The sequence below is a fragment of the Pagrus major genome, chromosome 22 (assembly GCF_040436345.1).
Source record: "Pagrus major chromosome 22, Pma_NU_1.0".
NCBI classification, from domain to species: Eukaryota; Metazoa; Chordata; class Actinopteri; order Spariformes; family Sparidae; genus Pagrus; species Pagrus major.
Window position 1 is genome coordinate 21,470,085 of NC_133236.1, and position 24,658 is coordinate 21,494,742.

General features: G+C 38.8%; 1 protein-coding gene across 1 annotated transcript; it reads right to left on the reverse strand.

Annotated features, from left to right (window-relative positions):
• Nucleotides 1–616: 616 nt before the first annotated feature.
• Nucleotides 617–10,765, reverse strand: chrna2b (cholinergic receptor, nicotinic, alpha 2b (neuronal)). Its single transcript, XM_073492869.1, has 6 exons — nt 10,699–10,765; nt 5,004–5,155; nt 4,253–4,297; nt 3,986–4,095; nt 1,685–2,852; nt 617–742 (listed from the first exon to the last, which is right to left on the reverse strand). Exons 1-6 carry the CDS (start codon nt 10,763–10,765, stop codon nt 617–619), a joined length of 1,668 nt encoding a protein of 555 aa, XP_073348970.1.
• Between the last annotated feature and the right edge of the window lie 13,893 nt (nt 10,766–24,658).

The window sequence follows — 24,658 nt, forward strand, 5'->3', positions numbered from 1 at the left end:
ACTTAAACTAAAGACAACAGTACTTAGGGATCATCTTGTGGTGGGATCACAACAGCCACAATGCCCATCAAGATGTTGATGTTCCCATCAATGACTACTCGGTAGTCATTACTACATTATAACATAAGTACTCAGAACTCAAAGTGTCCTTGTGTCTCCAAACACTGATGCTGGCACCAGACATTTGACTAGCATGGTATGCTAACCAAGATGCTAAAGAGACAATAATTTAATCATTAGCATGCTAACATACTGAATCTTACGTGCTACACATTAGCATTTTAACAATAAATGATTAGTTAGGTAAGGATTTTGAGCATGTTAACGCGCTAATGTTAGCATTCAGGTCCATCACAGCCCATGTAAACTGAAGCTGACAAGGTGAAGGTTAGACGGATAAAAGTTGAGCCAAGTCCGGACAGCTGAGCCTGACAAGCTGAGTCTGGGATAGAACTGTTCAGAGGATGAACCCTTTTCATTAAAAATTAAAAATAAAATTAAAAATGGCAACATTATGGTCACATTCCCCGTTTTGCAGTGGAGTTCAGCTACATTTTGACTGTAAAACTTCACTAACTAGTCATGAGTATGGATTTTTCACACTTTCTGATAAGAGCTAGATCATGCCAGCTAGCCAAGGGGGGAGGAAGAGGCCAATGGTCCCAAGCAGGCACACGATAATGAACATCCACAGGAAGATGCGGTCAATCACCATGGCAACATACTTCCAATCCTCTTTCACCTGTGGAGCATTAAGAGAAACAGACATGGACAGAGAAAACAAGAAATTGAAACGTTACAGGTGTGAAATGTGTTTGTAGAAATTATCTTAGTGAAAGTTCAGTCAGTCAGTCAAACACATGCTTTCTCTATACTCATGCACTCTCATGACCTCTTTTAAAACATCCACCTTGGTGCAGCCAGGCTCAAAACAATATGTTCTGTGCCCCACTTCCGCTCGTCAACCACCCTAAAATGTTTCAAAACTACTGCTCTAGGTATCTAGTGCTTCAGTTTAGGAGTCTCCAGAAAAGTCTCTCAATATAATGATTCATTTGGAGTCATTTTTCTGGCCACCTGGCACATTGAAGTCCAATTTTCCCTCTCATTTACCTATTTTGTATTGGAGTTTTCCCTCCTGTTGCACAACAGCACAGGAACAGGTGTTTGTCATGAGGGTGCTGATGAGTGTATGCACTGTGTTTAGAATCAAAGAAATCTTAAACAAGACTTCACACACTGGGCAGGAGTGAATACTATGACTTGACATAAGTTCTACGTCAAAGTCATTTTCTGGCCACACTTATTTTAATGTACAATAAGACGTAACAAGCTGTACTTTGTATCAAATTAGAAAACAACTAAAGAGTTGATAAACACATTAAACAGTTAACAAACACAGTTCTACCCTACGTACACTAACAAGACATCACAAGGCAACTTGGTAGTGTACCTAAGGGATAAATATATTTGTTTACTGTCTTATAAGACATATTATTTCTAGTTTTTGTCTAATTTGAAACAAAGTTCGGCTTGTTGTGTACTCTAAAGTAAAGTTTTTTTATACCATACATTCACACGGGCTCATAAATACTATGAGAAAGTTGGATACAGTAAATCATGAACCAACACTGACACAACAACATTCTGATAAAAGTAGATGTAGTATTTCATCGATACTCACGCTGAAGTCAGCATCCTCAGCCCTCAGATGGTCTGCAATGTAGTGCACCCCTTCCAGAGCGCGAATAACACTTGGTGAAAGCAAGAATGATGAGTCTGTCGATACTGTATTATCAACTTTAGCTGGCCTCTGAGTTGGATTGACTCTGTTGACCCCTGTTAACTGTCTGTTTGCAGCCCCTTCCTGTCGGTTCAGGCTGTTCTGCGGGTTTTTCTGCTGTGGTGGAGGAGTTGACCCTGGAGGTCTGGGCGAGGGAGGACGGAAGGAGAAATATGAGGTCAGCGTTCCCAGCTCTAAATCCTCGTAACTGCTTCTCTCAGGGTCTTCTGACGTGGTCCCATCTCTTAACCAGTTAGCCGAGGTGCTGAGGCAGTTGCCAGATTTGTATGCTGCTATCCGGCCCTGCCGCCGCTCCACCACTGCTTCCTGCTGGAGGAGCAACAGCCTGCGACGCCGGCCATCTGGCGCGGGCCGTCGCATGAACAGCCAGCGTGGGATCAGGTCCAGGAACACGGAGTGGACCCAGCGGGGCATCTTGTGAGTGCTGGGAGAACGATGGTGCACGTTGAGCACGAAGACGGTGATGACGATGGAAAGGGTGACAAAAATCATGGTGAAGAGGAGGTACTCGCCGATGAGTGGGATAACGAGGGATGTGGATGGTATGATCTCTGTGATGAGGAGAAGGAAGACAGTGAGGGACAGCAGCACAGAGATGCACAGGGTGATCTTCTCACCACAGTCTGAGGGAAGATAGAAAACCAGAACAGTGAGGCAAGAGATGAGCAAACAGGGGATGATGAGATTGATGGTGTAAAATAAGGGAAGCCTCCGAATGATGAAGAAATAGGTGATGTCTGGGTAGATCTCATGGCAGCAGTCGTATTTCTTTGTATTGTACGTCCCCACAGCGTTGATGATGGCCCATTCACCGCTCTCCCAGTAGTTGTTCAGGTCCACAGTGTTTTCAATTCGCTCCAAATCAATCTTGGCTTTGTCATACGTCCAGGAGCCAAACTTCATTTTGCAGTTCTGCTGATCAAAGGGGAAGAAAGTGACGTCGATGCTGCAGGAGCTCTTGTAAATGGCAGGCGGGACCCAGCGAACTTTACCAGTGTAGAATAGATGAGCTTTCGTCATGTGGGTCACAGCAAACTCACCGTCGGCGCTGGAAAAGTGCAAGATGTCATATGAGTCGTGGTGATATACACACTCAAAAAAACAATTTGCCCAAAACAGAAGAATTTCATGACATTTCATTTTCCATCTAATTCTATTTTGTTTATGTAGAAATTCCCATTAATTTTTTTATGTAATATTATCGTATCCTGCTCTAATGAACCTTTAACTCTTTCTTTTTTCTTCAGAAATCAGCATTGAAAAAGTGTTATGATATTCCTATTATTATCTTCTCCAGTAATCTCCCCTCCATTCATCGCTTTAATGGTGATAATAGCTCCAGCTGAAAACGTAATGACGAGTCCTTATCATTTCATCAGTTTCATACCTTTTTTAATTTCACTTACAAATTGTGATTACTCTGGCTCGATGGAGCAGAACTCCATCATCGACCCGCTCAGTTTTATCTCCATGAGGTCAATTTAGGAGAAAGGAGAGGCTTCATAAAATCTATTTCACAATAGATTCATACTGAAGCAATATGTATGTGAAGATTATCATAAACTGCATCCACAGACACTGACAGAGATGCTCAATACACATAAAGTTAGAAATAGAAATGTTTTACAATTTGAGACAGGAAGAACTGTACAAGTGAAATGATGTTTGTTCTAGAGCTGAATAGAGTAGGAAGTCCACTAGATGGTGCCATCTTCATACCATATACCATCCAGTAAAGAGGCATCAATTTTAACCAGTTTATCGCTGTATGATCAGTGTTGCTGTTGCAAGAAATTAAAGTGTTGTTAAGAAAAGATGTACCTTTATTGATCCTTGTGGGATTCAATTTGGCACATGATGCGTTAAGTAGCGCTCAATGGATTGGTTAATTTATCTTTAATCTTTAATTCATGCATGGTACATTTATCTGCAACAATTGAAATGATCAATTCATCATTTATGTTAGATTATAAAGGGAAAAAGCAAAAAAAATATCTGTTCATCCTTCTGAGATGTGAATATTTGAACATTTTCTCAGTCATTTCTGACATCAAACTGAACACCTAGTAATTTAGCTCTGGAATTGCGATTACATTTGTTCACTATTTTCTGTTATTTTATAGACAATAATGAAAAAAATTGTTTACTGTAACTGTTGTGTTAGTCTCATATCAATCTTACTTGTTGTATAGGACGATGTCTGGGACCCATATGAGCTCTGACGGCACTCTTATTGACGTCACATTGTCGTAGTCAGACGGTCTCCAGCGGAGTTTGTAGTCATTCCACTCCTGGGAGATACAAACAACAGGAATGTCTTTGCGGGGCTATGATACTTTATTTATTATTTGTCATATAAGTAATTCAATTCTTCATTAACTTTTTTCACTTTTTATCTTAATGTGTAACACATCATAACAAATCAACGCTGACACAAATGTTTCTGACCTGCTTCAGCCACACATTGGTTGTCATCATTTGGTTCTTCTCATCCTAGCAGACAGACAGACACACAAAGAGAGAGAGAGAGAGAGATTGAGTTAAGGCTGTCAACTCTGGGTTCAGGCCAGAAGAATATATGAAAGAGGTTCTTGGAGGTTTGTCAGAGCAGACCCAAATATAGCTTGCAGCAACTTTACTTCAGAAGTGTTCTGAAACAGTTTTTTTTTCTGTGACAGGGCAGAGGGTGCATAAACTAGTTTTCTTAAGTTTGTTTTTGTGACTATATATAAAAATGGCAGAATATACTGCTGAAAAACCACATGTGTAGTGTGAAACCTAAAGGGTAAAGGGGCTAAAGTTGAAGCGCCTTAAGTTTCGTATAGGGATGAATATGGTGTATTCATCAAATTAAAGGGAATAACTAAAATGACATTGAAACTTGAAGCATTTTGTTCATATATAACCAAAGTCCTATATAAAAATCCTTGTCTTTAGTAAAGTAAACAGACAAAGTGCTTTTAAGATAGAGAGATAGATATTACATTATCCTATTAGGGAGCTTTTAATGCCTTGTTTAAAGGCACAGATTTGAATACGGGTTGTGTGCATTTCACCATGGATCGACTGTGTTGATACATTCACAGATTTATAAAGCACAGACCTGCTTTGTAATAAAAAGAAAATGTAAATCTCACTTTCTACAATGTGGGACTTTTAATTTCTTTATGTATCACGCGTTGGTCTCGTGATGACTCACCACGTCGATGAGCTGCGCTATGGACAGCCCAAACTTGACAATGACCACATCGGAGATGTTTGGCACGGGTCTGGACCACTTGTTGTAACCAGCAAACAGCGATTTGAAGAGATCATCCTCAGCGTGCGAATGGGTCTTCTCGTCACAAAGAGCTGTAGATACAGACATTTTGATTTAAAAAGTCATCTTTTTTTAAAGTGTGAAACATTTACAGAAGACAGATACAATATGAGAGTAATAGAATTTAAAAGTTGGTCACATTTATTCAACACGGTACAAATTAAATTTCAGATTCTATTAAATTTCACACCCATCTTTTATTCATTTAAATATGCAGTTAATAGATCTACAAAGTATTTCTTGAAAAATTATCACTCTTAACTCGAACTGTAATATGGAGTTTTTAAACATTTAGATAAGCTAATATAGCACTTACAATTAAAGTCATTGATGTCCAGCTTTTACTTTAACTTTGTGACTTTGTTCTGTTGGGATTCAGCAGTTGATATTTAATGGTGTGATATATGAAGACTGGAAAGTGAAAGGACTGTGGAAGTGGACAGGAGTTAGCTGCACAGGGAATGCTTGGGATCATATCCATGTTCTCTCATCCATGTCTCCCCTAATCCTCTCTTCACAAACACTAGTAAATCAGGCTGGCATGATATAATGGCTTTTTGGAGTGAAACTACGTGTTGTGAACATCTCATGCTTCAGCACTGAAGTCTATTCCAAACATCTAAGACTTTTCTTGGTAAAGTCTTATTGACTTTTACACATCTTAGCAAATCTTTTGATCCAAGTCCCTCTGTGGGTCGCATGCTAAAATCTCTCGAGGTGAGCGGGGTGAGACTGAGGAAGAATCTCACCTCCCTCGACAGCTCCTTTATCTCTTAAGTGTTATTGTTATGTACGTGTGTGGCTTCAAAACAAGAGGTGGCTTAATCAAATTGATTTTGAATATGCAGTCTAGACAGGTTTGCGTACAAGCTCCGACTGACTCAGTGTGTTATTTTTCTGCAGTATGAATAGCATGGAAATAGACGGGGACCCCCTTCCCTTGGGGGATTATCGCTCCCACCTTCATCAATGTAGTCAGAGTCAATTACACACATCATTACTTGCTTGTGTTAAGTGGAGGTGAGCTAATTTCTCACTAGTGAAGGGTGTTTATTGTCAAGCTGTCTGTCACTCTGTTGCAGCTGATGCATAAAACAATTAACTGACAGTTGAAGCAGAGGGTGACGATAGTGTTTGTTTGCATTTGTGTATGCTATCTCCTGACAGACACTTGATTTTGAAAACAATATTATTTATATTTTAGAGTTAAAAAAATATGATGAATATAATATTACCAATATTCTTTTTTTAACTAAACTAGAAACTGAACTGCCATCAAGATACACACTAAGTGGGACATCTTACATATAAGAAAAAAGCACCTTTTGGTTGGCAAACTACTTTCTAAACTATATAATAATTATATAATGGTGTCAGTGTTTCTTAACTACCTCAAACATATCTATGGACATTACTATACTGCAGTTATTTCTTACCAATCGACTAATATCATGTAGATGATAACAGCCCTGAGCTACTATTGGCAGAATTGACAGTCAGGCTTCAGTGTATACAGTATTTATGGAGCAGCATTATTCACTCCCTGTTATTCACACTCAAAAAATAGTCCAACTTTTGAGAAAATACACTTACTTACTTTAATGCCAAAAATGATACAAGAAGATTGATACCACTCTTACATCTGTACGGCTAATATAAAGCTGGAGCCAGTGAGCTTAGCTTAGCATAATGAGTCGACACAGGTGGAAATAGCTAAATGTTTTAAAGCTCATTAATTAAACCCTTGCCTCTTATTTTTATTAATTTGTACGAAAAACGAAGTGTTAAAGTTATGACATATGTACTGTACTAAGTTGGGAAAAAAAGAAGAAGCTAATATCCGGCAATTTATAGCTCGAAGGAATGTGTGAACGTACATTAATCATATTTTTACCTCTACCAAGGAGGTTGAGTTTTCATCCATGTCTGTATGTTTGTTGGCTGGTTGGTTTGTCAGTGGGATTACACAAAAACTACTCGACAGATTTCTACAAAACTTAGATGGAGGATGGCCGGGATGGCCTCAACCCAGATTAGACCCCACTAACTTTTGGTGTGGATGTGGATATCCAGGTGTGGATGCAGGAAGATAGGTAGGTGCAGGTTTGGTTTTGGATTAGGCTTGACCAATGTAAAGAGGACTGTTGCACTTTGGCAGAGGTATGCACTCTACTGAGTGCCATTCTAGTTTACAAATGCATTAAATGCATTCATTGTTTCATGTACAGAAGGACAACTTACTTTATGACAAATATCTGTTGACTACTTCTCTTTATTGACTTATGGAAGGTAATGTGGATGAACATTCAAAGCATCGAACCAAAGCCGAACCTCAAAAATCAATATTAGAAAAAAATCTATTGAGGTTAGATTTACATGCCATTAACACCCACTCCCTCTGGATGTCTGTCTGACAGTGTGATGGTATAATGCAACCCAATGAAGTGTGCTTACATCAAGGATCCTAAAACGGGACCTTGAAGCACCTGCATCTGGAAGCAGTCATGGTTGCTTAGCCAAGGCCACATCATTACTAGGGATGCACCGATTGTGAAATTCTGGGCCGATGCCGATGCCGATGTTTAAAATAACGACATGGCCGATGGCCGATGCCGATGCCGATGTTTTTTCTTTCCTTCTTTGTTATTTGTTTTGCTCTAGCGCTGTCTGGAGCCAGTTCTTTTACTCTCTCAAAGGCCGTGTCAATTAAAGTCTGAGTCTTGCCGGCGGTGGCTGTTTTCGCTTTCTTGGCAGCTTCATTTTTCCGTTTGTGGTCAGCTTGCAGATACTCGTTGTACACCGCTGCGTGCCGGCTTTTCAAATGTCCAATTAAATTTGATGTGTTAAACGACTTTCTGTCGGTCCCACCTCTTGAAATATTAGTTTTACACGCATTGCAAACAGCATGACGGGGATCGTCCTCCGACACAGTGTAATATTCCCACACGGTCGCCATCTTCTTTTACCTGACTAAGAAAAGTGTGGCGCTGGCGCCCTCTTGTGGGCATAGTTATGTTCCCCCCCCAAAAAAAGGAAAATAGAAAGGTTCCTCCCGAGCACAGCGTTCATGCGACATTTAAATCAACATAAACATCGGCCACTGCCATCGGTGAATGTAATCTTTTTTTGCCGATGGCCGATGGCAGTTAACTAGCCGAACATCGGCCGATGCCGATGGTCGGCCGATGCATCGGTGCATCCCTAATCATTACCTGTCCATGGGTGAGTTGTGGTTCTGATGACCGCACTGACAAGTATTTACATCCCGTAACTGTAGGACAGTCCAATGGAGGATAAACAGGTGAGGAGCATCAATGTTGCATGGAGCTAACCTGAGGGTGTACATGCAAATCTGTGTAAATGATTTATTGCACATGCAAATTACGAAGCCTGAGGGTCTTTAACAGAGAGGGGCTTGACAAATGTGCACATGCAAAGCCCAACAAGTCTCTATGTAACACAATTGTCTGACAAATGTGGTCTGTGAATATCCCCTATTCAGACAAGACAAAAAACACGGCACTAGACATGATAAATAGTATGAATTCAGAGTTAATTTGCCCATGGTTCTCTTGGGCTCCTCTCCTGCCATCATGAACTAATTTCATTCTGGCAAACAAGCAGGCACCAGAGATTTCTTATCTGTTCTCTTGACAGTCAGGGCGGTGCATGTTCATCTGTCCGTGCATCTGGGAAGGACCAGATGTGGGGCTTAAAAAAAAGAAAAGGCTCTTGGGTGCCATAGATCAAAGCCTCCTGCCAGCTGAGACTTGAAATGAGATGACACCTCCAACATCCAGCACACTGGGCCGTGGATTTTGGACTGTGGCCAAGCCCCTTGGCGAGAGGTGTATAAAACACTGACCAGTTTGGATGATCGAGTCAGCAGCTTCTCAGGCCAGAGGCGCTCTCGTGAAATTGGGCTGTCAAGTACTTAAGAGTAAAAAGTTCACTATGAAAAACAACATGCAACAACTCTGCATGAGTTGACTAAAAAATAAGCTAAACTGTCAGAATCATAATAAGACGTATGTTGGCACATGATCAAGCACCTGCACATCTGATTGCTGTAGTATGTGGAGATGGAGGGAGGGGACGTATCACAGTGATATCACAGTGTCAGGTTTGTTTTTAAACCCTCGCTCACGTATGTCACAAGAAGACATATGCTATCTTAGACCTCTTAGTGAGCACTAGCGTGAGTACACAATCCTCAATTGCATTTGAGGGAGAGAGGTGTCATACATGCCAATATATAAGCTCCTGAATCGAGTTCAAAATGGAGCTGCACTGAGTTCCACTGTCAAGCTTGATGGATTTAAAGTCCAAATTAAATGAATTATCAGCCTATTTTAGACAGTGTTTTCAATTATGTCCACAAAATGGTTATATACCCTTAAAAAAAAAAAAAAAAAAAGATTTTTTGTTCGACTGTCAGGGGCTAAAAGCTGAAACACACTCCAAATTCTGACCATAAATATTCATCTTTTTCTTGTTCATTACTGTTTCTAAGAAGAAAAAATCTTTACATTTACATCCACTGAAAACATAGGTAAGATTAGAGCTGCCAAAAATGATTATTTTCATTATTGATTAATCTGCAGATTATTTTTAAAAATCAATCATTTAGTCTACAAACCGTCAAAAAATGTGAAAAAAGGCTCATCACAATATCCCAGACCCCCAAAAAACATCTTGAAATTGCTTCTTTTGATCAAAACCCAAAAACTCTATATATACAATCATAAATGACAAAGAAACGCAGAAAGTCCCGACATATCAGAAGCTGAAACCAACAAATGTTTGACATTTTTGCTTGAAAAATGCCTGAAACGATTAATCGTTTATCAAAATACTTAGCGATTAATGTTGCGTCGATCGAGTACTCGATTCATCGACTGATCATTGCAACTTTAAGTCTGACTAAGCTGTTGTAGCATATTGTTTAATATATTTTCTCACACTGTTTTTAGGACTATTGACATTTTTTGTCCAGCACAGCTGCTTGGTTAAGGAGGAGGGAGAGGCTAGCTCAATGTAGCATCTTGCTAACACTAGCTTTGTGTTTTTGTTTTTTTATTAAAAGTAACAAAAATAAATGAACAATGACTCCTGTGAAAGTGAAAGATAACGGGCTACAGAGTTAATTGAATTAACTAATCAACATTATTAAGAAGTAAAACAAATATAAATCGTACTCACACAGTGTAAGGTGACTGATTTTTGTAGCTTTTCGCAGACTGGCGCGATTTCTCTAAATATGAGAAATGCATTGTGGGAGTTTTAGCTGAAAGCGCGCAGGTGTTTAGATTCCAGGACGTCAACGGTTTAGACTGAAAGGTAAGTTAACATTTAGCTGCTTTTAAAACATGTTAACTTTTATTTATTCGACATTTATCGCCTCTAGCGGGGACAACATGTTTAGTAGCACTCTTGACCGTCGTGTCTAATGGAGTTATCTTATTGTTGTGGTAAAATATCGGCGTAAACGTGACGTATTGCTAGCATGTTTAAGTTACGTACTTGGGCTTACGAAGGACGTTATAGTATAATATTAAAATGATTAAATGCTTACCTGACAGACACAAGAGAAGCGAGGAGAGAATAGCCGTCCTCACAGAGAACAGGTGGTTGTGTCCCATTTTGTACTCTGGTTGTAAGAAGTCCAACTTCACCGAGGAGCACGGAGCTGTTTCCGTCCACTGTCAAATCGTTATCTTGAAACCGTGATGTGTGAGCAAAATCTGTCATCTTCGCAGCTGGGAGGCATATCAGGACAACTTCTCCACCACTACTGTTACTACAGCTGCGTTTATATGAGTGGGCGGGGAGTGAGGATGACGGTATACCGTGCCTGAATAACTTTACTGATGCTCAGCATCGATAGTGATCAGCGCTGTTTGGACTGGAGGAGACTAGGAGTGATGTACCTTTTAGTTTCCGCGCTCCAAAAGCCTGTCCGCGCACTTAAGTCGGTGAGCTATCCATCACTCGGTGCTGAATCAGGGAGCGGCACCGGAACACTGTATCACACAGCTGCTCACAGTACTGCCTATTCAGATCTACTCTCAAAATATTCATTAAAAAAAGAATGGTAGTCCTGTTTGTTGCTGTGTGTTCATTATCCGAGCAATTCCAGCCTTTTACGCACGGTGCCAAGAATTTACGCGTCCTTGGTGAACCTCATCTAAGAGTTTGATATCCATTTTCATTTTTTAAAATTAGTTCTTTTCCATGACTAGAAGCTTTGTAAGGGGTCACTCTGGTGTATGAGGTCCGCAAAACAGCATCATCCACTGTGAGGAGAGAGGACACATCTGAGCGCCTCGCGTCTTTCATCTGGTACCTATAACAGTCCCTCCTCCTCTCTCTCTCTCTCTTTCTCTCTCTCTCTCTCTCTCTCCCTCTCTCTCTCTCTCTCACACACTCACACACACACACACCCACATGAATCAGTGTAAAAGTGTTAACTTGCATGTATGGGAAGTGATTGACCAATAACTCCTAAGATTCTGACTTTTTTATTTATTTTATAAAACATGGAACAGGATGTGTAAATAAAGACACACATGCAGGGGTATTTCTGTGGGAAACAGCTAGAGGGCAGACTAGGTGAATTAATATGCTTAGTGAAGTTTTAGTTCACATGAGTAGAGGATATGAAAGCATCCAACAAATAGAAAATATACTGTATCTTTCTATATATAAATATCAAAAGGTTAATTTGTTGTTTGCTGCTTTTTACTGGATAAAACACTTAATATCATACACTATACACATATTATAACACATTTTATGATTGCAATTATGAAAGCATTCTCTCTCATGAGTAGGGTTCAAGTTATAATCTGAGCTTAGTGGGGGTCTCTAAAATAACTAATGTCAGAGGTGGAGATAACTAGATAAATAATGCGTCTGACGGAGAGACTTTACGGGTGTGGTATCAAGGCATTGTTCTTTTTCAAAACATTTTTCTTTCAGTCGTTTTGTATCAACAACTTAAATCATAACATTGAAAAATATATTGTTATTAAAATGTGACATGTTGATGACATAATAGCATTTTTACTGCTTTCATGGGAGCTCAGAGCCCTCGTTATGGGAGCTCAGCTCCCACTGGGTCCCACATAACTCGAACCGCGCTCATGAGTCCTGGCAGGCATAAAAAGAAAATAGTACAATGGAGCTGGACACAGGACTGAAGCCTGATTCTCAAGTTTGAACAGATAAATCCACACTCAAACAAATAGTTTTCGGTAAAATCTGTTAGCAATCCTTTAAACAATGAGCAGATTTAAACTTTCTCTGTTTCAAGAGCTTTATCATGATTTCTTATGCTGTTCCCTGCTAATTTCTGCCTAATCAAAGGAATCGTCTAATTGTTTATCTTGTCCCTCTTCCACAGGTTACTGCATAACTTCCTCCAAACAACAGATAACAATGCTTGATAACAATATTGTCCCAGTTGCGGCTTTTCTGTTGCAAAAACAAAACTTCCATAGGTACACACTAGCCATCCTCTCCCGGCCTCCATCCTCACCCTGGAACCAGATGGCCATTGCATAGCTTCCTCTGGAGCAGACTAACAGAGCCATTATGTTTGCTCTCAGTGGGCCAATCTAGTTTGATCCATAAACACTCAACTTGGCTTAAACCTGCGCCACATACTGTTGCCACATCTGACCTCACCAAATTCCGATGGAATATCATATTTTATGGGTTATTGCGTTATATTTTCAGTGAAAGGGAAACATGTTTTATTACCTAGCAAGTCTTTTTTTTGTTTGTGACTTTTTTTTTAAAACTGTGTAGATGCCGACAGTTGATGTCATGGCTGACCTTGACACGTTGCTGCTTCCCACTGCTGTAAAGCACACAGTTATATTACTAGTGAATATAGAACTGCAGGAAGGTTTATTTCCCTTATTTTCTCACACAGGATACTAAACATCATTCACGAGTCAGATGACGTGAGCAGTGTGCAAAATCTTTTCAACACCTCCTTAGCGACGAATTTTAGCAATGTCTTTCAGCTGCTTGGTGAATGAAGCATGCAGGGCCTGCGATGAGATCTCCAGCCTGTTGGCGATGTCTGCTGCAGCGTGGAGCATGTCTTCAAAGGCCATGGACTCTTCTCTGATTCTGCTCCAGAAGACGCATCATCCAGGTCACCAGGTGGAGTAAAGAGGAGGAAAAACAGGGGCAGATGTTGAGAGAGACACAGTAAGTGAAACAGGAGCTGAGGACATTAAATTCACTATAAGGGGAGTAATACATATGGTTGCTGTTAAAGTTGGTTATGTAATGGGAAAGATTGTGTAAGGGGGAGAACAGAGTAATATACAGTGCTGAAGAAGTTGCGTTAAAACATGACAGAGACACCAAAGAGGGTAATTTGGACACACAGTGCATCTTGTAAGGCATAGTCAAGTTAGAGGTGCACCACACCTTGTTTATTATCTGTATGTGTAGACATGAATGCTTCTTAATAGGACACTTTGTACTTAGCATTTGCAAATGAAATTAGATAATTTATCTCTTTAAAGAACATGCTGCTGCATTTTAGGTGAATTGCTGGATTCAGATTTATTGGAATCTTCACAACTGCAGCTACAAATTATTTTCATTAATTAATCATTCAATTGTTTTTCAATCCATTGTTTAGTTCATTAAATGTAAAAAGAAAATGTTAAAACATGGCCATGAAAATTTCCTAAAGCCCAAGGTGAATTCTAAAGTTTGCTTGTTTTGTCTAACCAACATAAAAAACGATTATGTTAAAAAAGATACTCAATGAACTATGGCATAAAATGTAGAAAAACAGCAAATCCTCACATTTGAGAGGTGGGCACCAGCCTCTGTGTTGTATTTTTCCTTGGTAAATGTGTGAAACATTTAAAATTGTTGAAACAGTTTTTATGTTTCTGATTACGTTAAATGGCAACAAGGTGAGAAGTACACAGGAACCTTGAAACTAAGCACTAAGAGACATGTTGTAGGATGGTAATATGTTTTGTTTACATATTTCTTTTGATTGACGTGCATTGTAAAAGATGGGATAAAATAGCCGTCAACTCTGATAAAAGGCAAAATATTGCTATCATTTTAACACAAATATTCAACCACAATATCTCCAATTATATTACCACCCTTAATTTGTTTATGTCTAAAGAAAACCAACAACCAGAGCTGATCTTTTCTTAGCTGCTCTTCACATTTCAACCGTCATGAAGCTCAGCAGAAACACATTATTTCTTACTTATTAAAAAACTAATTTATTACACTCACTTCTGCATCCCAGCCTGGGCGCCCGACACCTCCCCCTCCAGCTGCTTTTCTAGATCTTCTTCAGCTTTCTCCACCACCTCGTGGCAACTCTTCTGGTCCTCTTGGATGCCAATTATATTTTCCTTAATCACATCCTCGTAGCTCTGATCTCCCAGCTCTGCCCCCACAAACTGCGCCAAGTTCTCCATCACCGCCTTGTTTCCATGCTGGATGGCCTGCAGATAGGCCAGCTCCTCTTTCTGGGCCTTCAGCCTTCGAGCTGAAGCAGTGTTAGTGCTGAAGTGGACCGAGCACTTGTCAGGTTGAGGCTGATACTGCAGCAAAGGTGAGGATGATGGTGAGAAAGCTGCTGATGCCATCCAGTCTTGGTTGTCTCTCATCCTCACAGGCTCATCACCTATTTCCTGTGTCGTGTCGTTGGTGGTAGAGTACATGTCAAAGCCTGAACCCCAATCTCCACTTTGGCAGAGTATTGGGGTTGCCATGGATACCCAGGCCAAGATGAGGGGCATCCAACAACGCCACATTTTAACCTGGAAAGAGAAGAAGGTGAGCGACTGTGAATAACTTCTGTGAACTTGATCAACAGGTGAAGAGGCACATTAAAGGAGTTGTTTAACATTTCCGTCAATGTGCTAATTGCTTTCTTGCAGAGAGCGAGATGTAACAATTGGCACCCCTCTCATGTCATTATAGTAAATTTAAGGCTATAGCTAGCTGTTAGTTATCTTAACTAGCATAGAGACTGGAAACAATCATCTATCCTGGTTCTGCCCAAAAATAACTAAATCTTTCCACCAGCACTTTTAAAGATCAACAAGTTTTATTGCTTGCCAACTAGAACTAGTCAAACACAAAACCGAGCTATTTCCCATCGTTTACCCGTCTTTATGCAATGCTAACCTAACTGGCTGGCTGTAGCTGCATATTTAAAGGACGGATTTGAGAGCGGTATTAGTCTTCTCATCTTAATTGCTCCACAAAGTGAATTGTCACCTTTTAAGATCTAAGCTCCTGCACTCGGCTGTCCTCAGTCATTAAGGATAAACAGTTTTATGTTTACATGGTTCAGCTGTGAATCCAAAGAACCACATTCTGTTTATTAGGCACATTAGCACAGCTTTAAGCCTAATCTTAAGGTTTCCCATGGTACCCCCTCCATCTCCTTGTTTCAAACAGCTTCATTTAAATCACACAAATATTGTGGATGGTTGTTATGCCAAAAGAAAGGTGCTCTGTTGGCCTCAAAGGCAAAACCACATAATGGGGACTTAAATCTGTCTCCTGACCTTTTAGATATTTATTGTATGCATTTCCCAGGAGTCATTCCTTCTGTCACATTGTACCTTTCAGTTATATAATAATGACTTCAATTTAATCTTTAATATTGTACTGCCTCAAAAATGTGACATTTGAATGTCACACTGCCTATTTTAGCAATGATCAATTCATACAGATGTGTAGTTTATATGCTAACATTTCGTTTTTATTGAACTTTTATAATATGTCCCTGACAAATTATACTGTATAACTTTATAAAAGGCAATATAAAGTATTCAGTCAAAGACAAAGGCTGCTGTACTACAATAATTGAACAAGTTTGAGTAAGTAATATGTGGAGGACTTATTGCTTTCATCCACACCCACATTACCAGAGATGGAATGAACATGCTGTAATAATTCAAATTTTACAAGCAACTAAACACCTATTTAAGAGATTTACTCACTTAAGCAGAGATTGACTGTAAATCCCGTTGAATTTATGACAATGAAATGTCTTCTTTGTTAACCGTTTTTCAAATTCAAATAATTCAGATTAACTAAAAAGGTAATTTAAATATTACTTTTCTTTTTTAAACACAGCTGTTTGCAGGAGGCATAGCAGTGAGATAATGTATCTATTTGTGGCTTGAAGATTAAGCTTAATATGATGATGGTTAAACAAAGTAAGCTTTCTGTTACTAACGTTCATACACATCGGTTAGCGTAGCACTGTACAAGTAGCTGACAGTTTACAGATTTGGTTGCTCAGTAAAAGTACTTATGTAGAGAAAGCTAAAGGTTTAAACATTCCCTAGTAATATTATGATATAGTGGGGAATCTGAGCTGGAGATTCAAGACTAGATAGATAGAAATAGATAAATAGAAAAAGAAAATCTTCTTGCTTTTGTTTGCTCAAGTACGTCATATAGAGGCATCAGTATTATGCTCAGACCGTTTCAAAACCAGTTAAAAATTCTTTGTCGTATGTTTTAACGCTTAAAATCAAGATTTTCAAATTGATTGGAATTGCTTTATATAATGTTAAGAAATTGATGAGTTCATATTTAGGATAGATGGTTTTCAAAGTGTTATAAAATCCAGAAATTAATTGAATTTCACTATCAAGTATTCAGTTCCTAATAAGATTTCATAGAAATCCCCATGACAACATTTCTAATTGTGCTTTTGATAGTTCATGCTTCTTCCGCTGTTCTGCTCTGTAGAAATGCTGCACTAAGCCGTGTGCTGTTTGTGTTGCATTTACAAACTGGAAAGGGGCCTCACACTCTGTGGTTGGCTCACTGTAGCAGACGCATGAGTCCTGTCACGCTAGGACTGTAAAAGCTGACATAGCCCCTTGCAGCAGTGTTTGTGTTGTTTTTGGTCACTGGCTGCTGTCTGGGGATCTTTCACAACATCTATTCACCCTGTAAATCCCTTCAACACATGAGATAACAGAGACGGAGCTGCTTTTGCAAAATCTCTAACATCAGGTGTGATTTTTATCACAGAGGGGTTTTGTTTTCTAGAAGTGTTTGCCCCTCCTCCCTGCATGTGTTAAAGTGGTCACTTTATCATTTTGCAGACTGGCATTCATGCTTCTCTCCTCTGCATCTGGAAATATATTTAAAACCCCGAACCAGGCTTGTGAGACGGAGGCATTGCAGAGCTCTTTCTGCTGTCAGGGCACATTTGGTTTCACCCACAGTTCACTTTTTGCAGCAGCCTTGAGACTATTTCAGCTTCTCATAGCTGAAATTAAAGTTTGACTTGGTTGACTCACACCTATTGCCACATTTTGTCAAGAAACACAGAATGAATGCCCAGTCAAGCTTGTTAGAACGGACACTGTAAAATTGTCTTATTTATTTTAAAATGAGTTGTGGTGTGGCACAAACCAATAAAACACCCAACTGTTGGCTGCTCCCTTCCTCCTTCCCTCTGTTTCTGTTTACTTAAATGGTGACCTCACACATGTTACAGCAGCTGTAAGAAGAGAAGAAAACAGACACTTTCAAGGCAGCCTAGACTGCAGGCAGAGACACAATCCAGAGGCTTTGCATCATGATGTTAGAGTAGTAAGTTTGCTCATGTGCATTGTAACAGACAGGCTGATAATACACACTGGATGTTTTTCCAGAGCTGACAAGCGTCATTATGAATGCGGTTTATTATTTGGACAGTTTGAATATAACAGATATTATTTACTTTATTTACAAACATCTTTGTACTTGAATAGATATGTGCTTCTCTTCTGTAACTAGTCTGTCTTTAAACCCACCGCTCAAATAGTGTATAGTGTGCAAATCTTTAGAAAAATATTTTAAAAGTCTACACACCAAAATAAAAACTGAATATGATGAGAAAATGACTTAAAACAAAATGATTTTATCTGAAATAAATTCAGTCCGGCTAGACATAGAAAGGCTCTGATAAATGTTCAAAGGTTGATGTGAGGGGAATACACTGGTATTTAGATCAAATTACTTCAGATCAGTAAGTTAAATACTCTGATTATAATCAAATAATTCATAATTCTACTGTTTTAAGCTGTTAATTGTAGCGCACTAAAAGAATGAAAGCCAAGACACAGGAAAAAAACAATCACTATTTAAAAATCATTCAATAGTATTCGAGTGTGATTATGCAGTTACTTGCAACAAGTTATTTTGTAACAAAGGGAATGATATGTAGCCTCACTCTATCTAATGTGGCTTGTTTTACCATTAGATTACCTAATTTTAAGATTTCCAGACTAATTGAAGAGTCGTATTCATGATCAATTCAAGTCTACTATGAATTAAAAGATAGACACTAGTAAATAACTTCCCAAACAAACTAATTAATCCCAAGTAAATCTAAAATTTTAACATAGCCATTTGCAAGTGTAATTTTGAGATGGTTTAATAAAATTCAGAAAACACACTTGTAGGTGAAACAGAAAACACTTGAATGTTGGATGGTGTCTCCATCTTCAAAGACATTTAACGCTTGTTAATTGTCCTTGTCTCACTGCTGCAGTGTGTCCAACACTTTTTATTACTCTGAACTTTTATTGCACTTGTTTGGACTCTAATAAATCAAAACCTTATGACTTGGAATGACAACATTTCAGCCTAATGACAGAATACTGCCAAATGGAGATGTAATTCATCTTAAAATATAACTTTATTGTCTCTGTGTTCAATTATCGCTGCAGCAGTAAAAGGCACAAGTCAGAGGACATTTAGTGACATTAACTCGGTGTCTAAAGGGCCTGCTAACAAGAAGCACACGTGCTCGTCTCTGTGTCACAGATTGGCAGGAGCAGTTGCCTTTGTCTTTGGAAAATGTCTGCACAGTTTCCACGCTGGCGTCTTATGGCTGAGTTGAAACAGTGTTTGTGTTAGACTCTCTGTGGCCTGTAGTGACCTTTTTTGGCTTCACTGTGAAGGATCTGTCATTTGGAAGTGGCTTTTATAGGCTGACTTTTCTTTTGGCTTAAAATAGCAGAAGCTCGCCTGCAGAAGGAGAGTAATTTACAGCCAAAAGCTCAGAGCACGACAAGGATATTTCAGTCCTTGTTTGTAATCTTTAAAGAAAGGTACAGATTACTGTAAATACTTGTTTAGTGGTTTCTGTAACAGCGGTGCAGTCATTATTGATTGACTGATTGATTTACTCAACAACTAACAGATTAAACAACTCTTAATTGAACATACAGAACAACTTTTTACAGGTAGCCGAGACTATGACCAGTATGCACACTAATGCTAGTGAAGGGACAATAACATTACATTTGCGATGCTTAAAGAAATCAGGAATTTTCACAACTTCCTTAAATACTTTAATCAGGAATACAACTAAAAAATAATTTGTATCTTCAATTATTCATCGGATAACTGTCCCAGTTAATGGATTAATTAATTGATTCATTATTTGGTCCAAAAATGTGACATTTTTTGGTCTGATCAGTTGTTCAAAATTTAGTATATACAATTTACGATAAAAAAAAGCAGCAAATCGACACGATTCAGAAGTAGGAACAAGAGGAATGTTTGGCATATTTACCTGAAAAATGAGAGATTCGTCAATTATTTAAAAGGTTGCAAATTGAGCTGCAACAATTGGTCGATTAATCAATTAGTCGCCAACTATTCTGATAATTAATTCATTGTTTGAGTCATTTTTATAACAAAAATGTACAAAAATAAATTTCACTGGTAAATACATTTACCAGTGAAATCTGACAACCTCCTTAGCTGTGGGTCAGAGCTAATCTGAGCGTCTTGCTGTAGCTATAGCTCAGCCCTGTGGCCACTCTTGTCAAAAGCCTGAACAGGTGTGTTTCACAGGTGTCACAACACTCAACCGCTTCACTGTTGCTATGACAACAAGGTCCTTGGTACTAAGCCAGCAGAGCATAGATAGCCCTCACAGGTACATGAGCCTCATAGGTAATCATGTAAGGTGCAAACATATGTGGCAGCATAGTAATTAGAGAGATAAGCATTGATGTGTTTACACACACACCTATACAAATGAGCACATATATATCATTATGTAAGTTACATAAACACCATCAGACTTAAAGAAAAGGTCACAGCTCTATTTCTGTTATCGAAATTTATATTCAACCCTAAAGGAACTATCCACATCAATAAAAGTATTTTACGACCAAACTATAATAGAATTAGCCATCTAATACGTTTAATGCCATGAAATGTAACAGTAGGCTGTTTGTGCCAGGTGCAAAAGACACAGCCTTCCATTCTACTCTGTAACTTAAGTTTTATGAATCCAAAATCCAAACTTACCTAACTCCAGTAATTTTTCACAGCTAAATTCTGCCACCTCCACTTTCTCAGTCAAGCAGAACGACTCAAACGGCTCAGGACTACACATTCACAGGCACAGAGTGCAAACACTCACTTGGTTTCCTTCTTCATGTCAGGGGGGAAAAAAATGCAGACACACGCACACACAATTAGGGTTTGGCTGGAGAGTGTGGTCGTCTGTGTGCCCCTGTCTGCTGTTGGGAGGGGAAGATAGAGGAGGGGGTGTTTGTAGAAGAGGCTGAAACTGAATGATTTCTTTCTTTGCAGTGGAAAGAGGGGCAGGGAAAAGGAGGCGTAAAGAGGGGAGCGTAATCTACTTCACATCTGTGGACTGTGGTGGGGGACAGCGGAAGCATGAGGGTTTTAGTATGGGGGGAAATGTCTTTTTATGACCATTCAGGATATACATTTCCTATTTGTTCTAGGAATGGTCCTGTTAAAATGTCTGAAGTATGCACTTAGGTTATTTAAGAAGAGAAAAAAAATAAACCAAGCCATTCTTCCCAGCACTTATGATTTCCAGACCAAGACAGTGGTGATGGATTAATAATACATTGTCAAGTTTAGTTTATGTTGGGTGGCATGATTGATAAAGCTCTGCTAATGTGGTTTAACTGTATTTACCTTTTGTGAAATGTGTAAATGTCTCAAAGGAAACAGAGTATGTGAAAGTCCTGGAGTGAAGTTTTTCACCTCATTTGTAACTTACCGGTTAAATTAATTAATTTGGATGTTTAACATGCAGCAAAATTAAAAATTACAAGTGATACAAGAAACTGATTCTTTAAAAAGAAAAGAATAAGCCATAAAGCCATACAGTACGTAATCATAGATGTAGGATTGAAGGCAAGGCAAGTTATTTTTATATCACTTTAGCATTCTGTGCTTTACAGGCAAAAATAAAACTAAAAAGATAAGATAAATACAAATACAAACAAATCTAATAAAAGTACAGACACATTTAAATCAAGGAAGTTATGTATTCACCTGTGTCTTTTTGTCTGTTGGTTTGTTCGTTGGTTTGTCAGCAGGATTACAAAAAAACTACTGAATGGATTTCCATGAAACTTGGATTGGTTTTGACCCAGAATAGACCCCATTACTTCTGGTGTGGATCTGGATAGAGGGACCGATCCAGGAATATATTCTCGCTTTCTTAAACATTGCATGATAGGGCGTCTTTTGACATTTTTGGTAATTTTTAGGGACATCTAAACTACATCTAGTGAACTTTAACTTCACTATGTTTGGCTTTAACTCTGGGTTCCACTAGCTGAACAATCCCTTCAGATCTGAGAGACCTGCCCAGCTTGGACTATATTTTGGGCCAAGAACATTGCGCGACTTACAGTATAGACAATAATTGATGCAAGGCCAAGGAGCTTTTATCAAAATTACACCCATCATTAAAGGCTAATTATGTGTGGAAATGTGTGACTTTCTGGCTGTAATTTACTTTATAGCTATTTAAGTATATTTTTCTTTTAGCTTCATGCCAACTGGAAAATTCAATACAGCACATCTCCTTACAGTGTGAGGGTTATTTTGTAGAAAAACAACATACTTAGGGTGCTTTTGGGGATTAATTATTGCCCCGTTAGACTGTATTGGAAAGCAGTGCTCCCTGAGGGCTGAGATAAACAGCGCTTTACAGTGAAAAACTGCACTTGATGAAATTGAAACCAGAATTAATCAGCATGAAATCAAAAACTAGGAGAGGAAGAAAAGGATAAAAATAAATGGAAGAAGCAGCTGGGGTGTCTTATTTCAGCCCAGCATTTGTAGAAATTATGCCTATGTTGGATGATGTGAGATGCCAACATTAAGTGCCAAGGAAGGAAGTAAAGTGCCAGGACTTAACATGTTCATTCATTCATCTTTTTATTAATTGTAACCATGTGTTTCACTGTAATGTTCTAACCTTAATCATACCTTACAATAGTTTAGTTGCCATAACCTTTCCCTGTCTGTAAATATACTATAGTCGCAATATGCAAGAGTTTTTATAACTTTGGTAAAGGACATAAAAAACATTCTGTGTAAAATCGCCAACAATAACCTTTTGTTTTTCTCCCTCCGCTCATGGTTCTGTCTTTACATGGTCAGTTCACAGCAGCTGTAAAGAAAATTGGAAAAAAAAACCAAAGTCATAAAAGACGACGATTGCCAAAATAAAATAGAGGTTTTTTTTCACAGTTTCACATCCAATGACCATGCCATGTTTGTTTTACTGACAAACATCCACCGAGTACATTTTAACACCAGGTAGAAATGGCTATCTCTCAGTCCTTCCCCCCTACATGTCTCTGGAAAAGTGCCACAGGCAGGTGTGCCCACTGACGAGAGAAAAAAGAGAATTTCAATCTTAATCTTGGAGGTACAAATCCATGACAGCTGCTGATGGCAACCAGTAATCCAGATCAGCTATGATTTGAATGATTCATGATACCTGCTGCAGACATTGTTCCACCGGAGGCTGAATTTTAAAAGGGCATGGAAGAGATCTATGATTTTTATCGACCCGTAATCGGCAACCAAGACGTTACAACGTTGACAGGTCTCTGGCACAGTTTAACTTATCCAAGAAGAGGATTAGACACATTTTAAGTCACGGTTAATCAGATATCTGATATGCGCATGTGCCAGTGCAGTATCAGGACTGTTTTGTTGATAGGATATTTGTACTTTTTACAGTTCCTTTTGAAGGAACCCAGGAAGGATGGGTTTAATAACAACATAAATCACCCTGTAATACAACTTTAAATTAGGATCTAATTATCACACATGATTTTGTTCATTTTATCATCACCTCAACTTGTATTTAAGTCACTTTCACATCTGTCATTCAGCTGTTCAAATGTTGCACTGTTGCCTTTTAGTTCTGGTTATTTAGTTTGTGTTCACACCAACAGGAGTAAACATGAATTCACGTGGACTGACTCCATATGGTGACTCATTCATTTGGCAGTGTTGGCCTTTGTAATCCTGCATCATCAGTGCCACGTAAGGCTAAATCAAACTCTACAAAACTGTAGCTCAGCTTTGTTTTACAGATAAACAGGTAGAAAGAGGAATCTATTAGGGATGTCTGCGTGGTTGCTGCATTTGGAGTACTATGTGTCTGTGCCAGCAACAACCATTGCTGGATACATTATGGTTTCTGGTTTTACCGACAGACGGCCGTATTACTGACTGCAACTAACAATTATTTTCTATTTGTCTATAAAATGTGAAAAAGTTGTGAAAAAGTACTAATCACAATTCACCAGAGCCCGAAGTGATGTCTTCAAATTGCATTCACGCATGTCAATATGGTGATAATGTAGTTATTGTATTATATCTCTTTCTTTAGCATTTCAAAGAGAAATCTTGACAACACCGCTTTTGAGCCACACACGTCATCCTCATAATGCAGAAAGCCAGCTGGTCTTTGTCAAATATCTCCGTGTTGAAAGCCCTCAGCCATGTTTGGACATGCATGTAGCGTGTCCAAGATGCTCCATATTGCCCTAAAGGACCGGAAGGCACCATATGGAAGCTGTTTTTCATTCCCAATGTAAACCATGTCACATAACTGACTGTAAAATCCTTGACATCTGCAATGAATGTTACATGACCTGCAGCAGTTTCCATTAAGTGGGTGGGAAAGAATGATTTAGAGATAGCTGTTTGAATTTCAGTACAGGTAGCAAAAGCAGTCATCCATAACTGAATAAGGATGTTTTCATGAAAGGTAAAAGCTGAATGAAATTTCCATTAAAAACATAAAAGTATTTTTTCAAGGCAGATACCATAACTTTATGGAGACGTGACTTGTTCTGGTGATTGTTTTGTTAATTCGCTCAATATATTGCAAGAGAATTATTAGTATAAAAGCTTATAGGTTCTTTGCACGTAGTTTTCATATTTAATTCCCTTCATTTCTGTTTCACCGGCTCCAATGTTGAAATCATGAAATGTGAATTAAATTTAAAATGAAAGCAGCATATGAACTCATGCAGCAATCCACTGGAGTGTTTACAAAATACATAGAAGATTAGACTGTGACCGTGAATATATTGAACAAGAAACTGTTTCAGCATTTTCTAATTGACCAGCACCCAGTGTACCCCGAGGGCTGTTATTGACCCAGGCCAAGGACTCAGTGCTCTCTGCAGCCACTTATC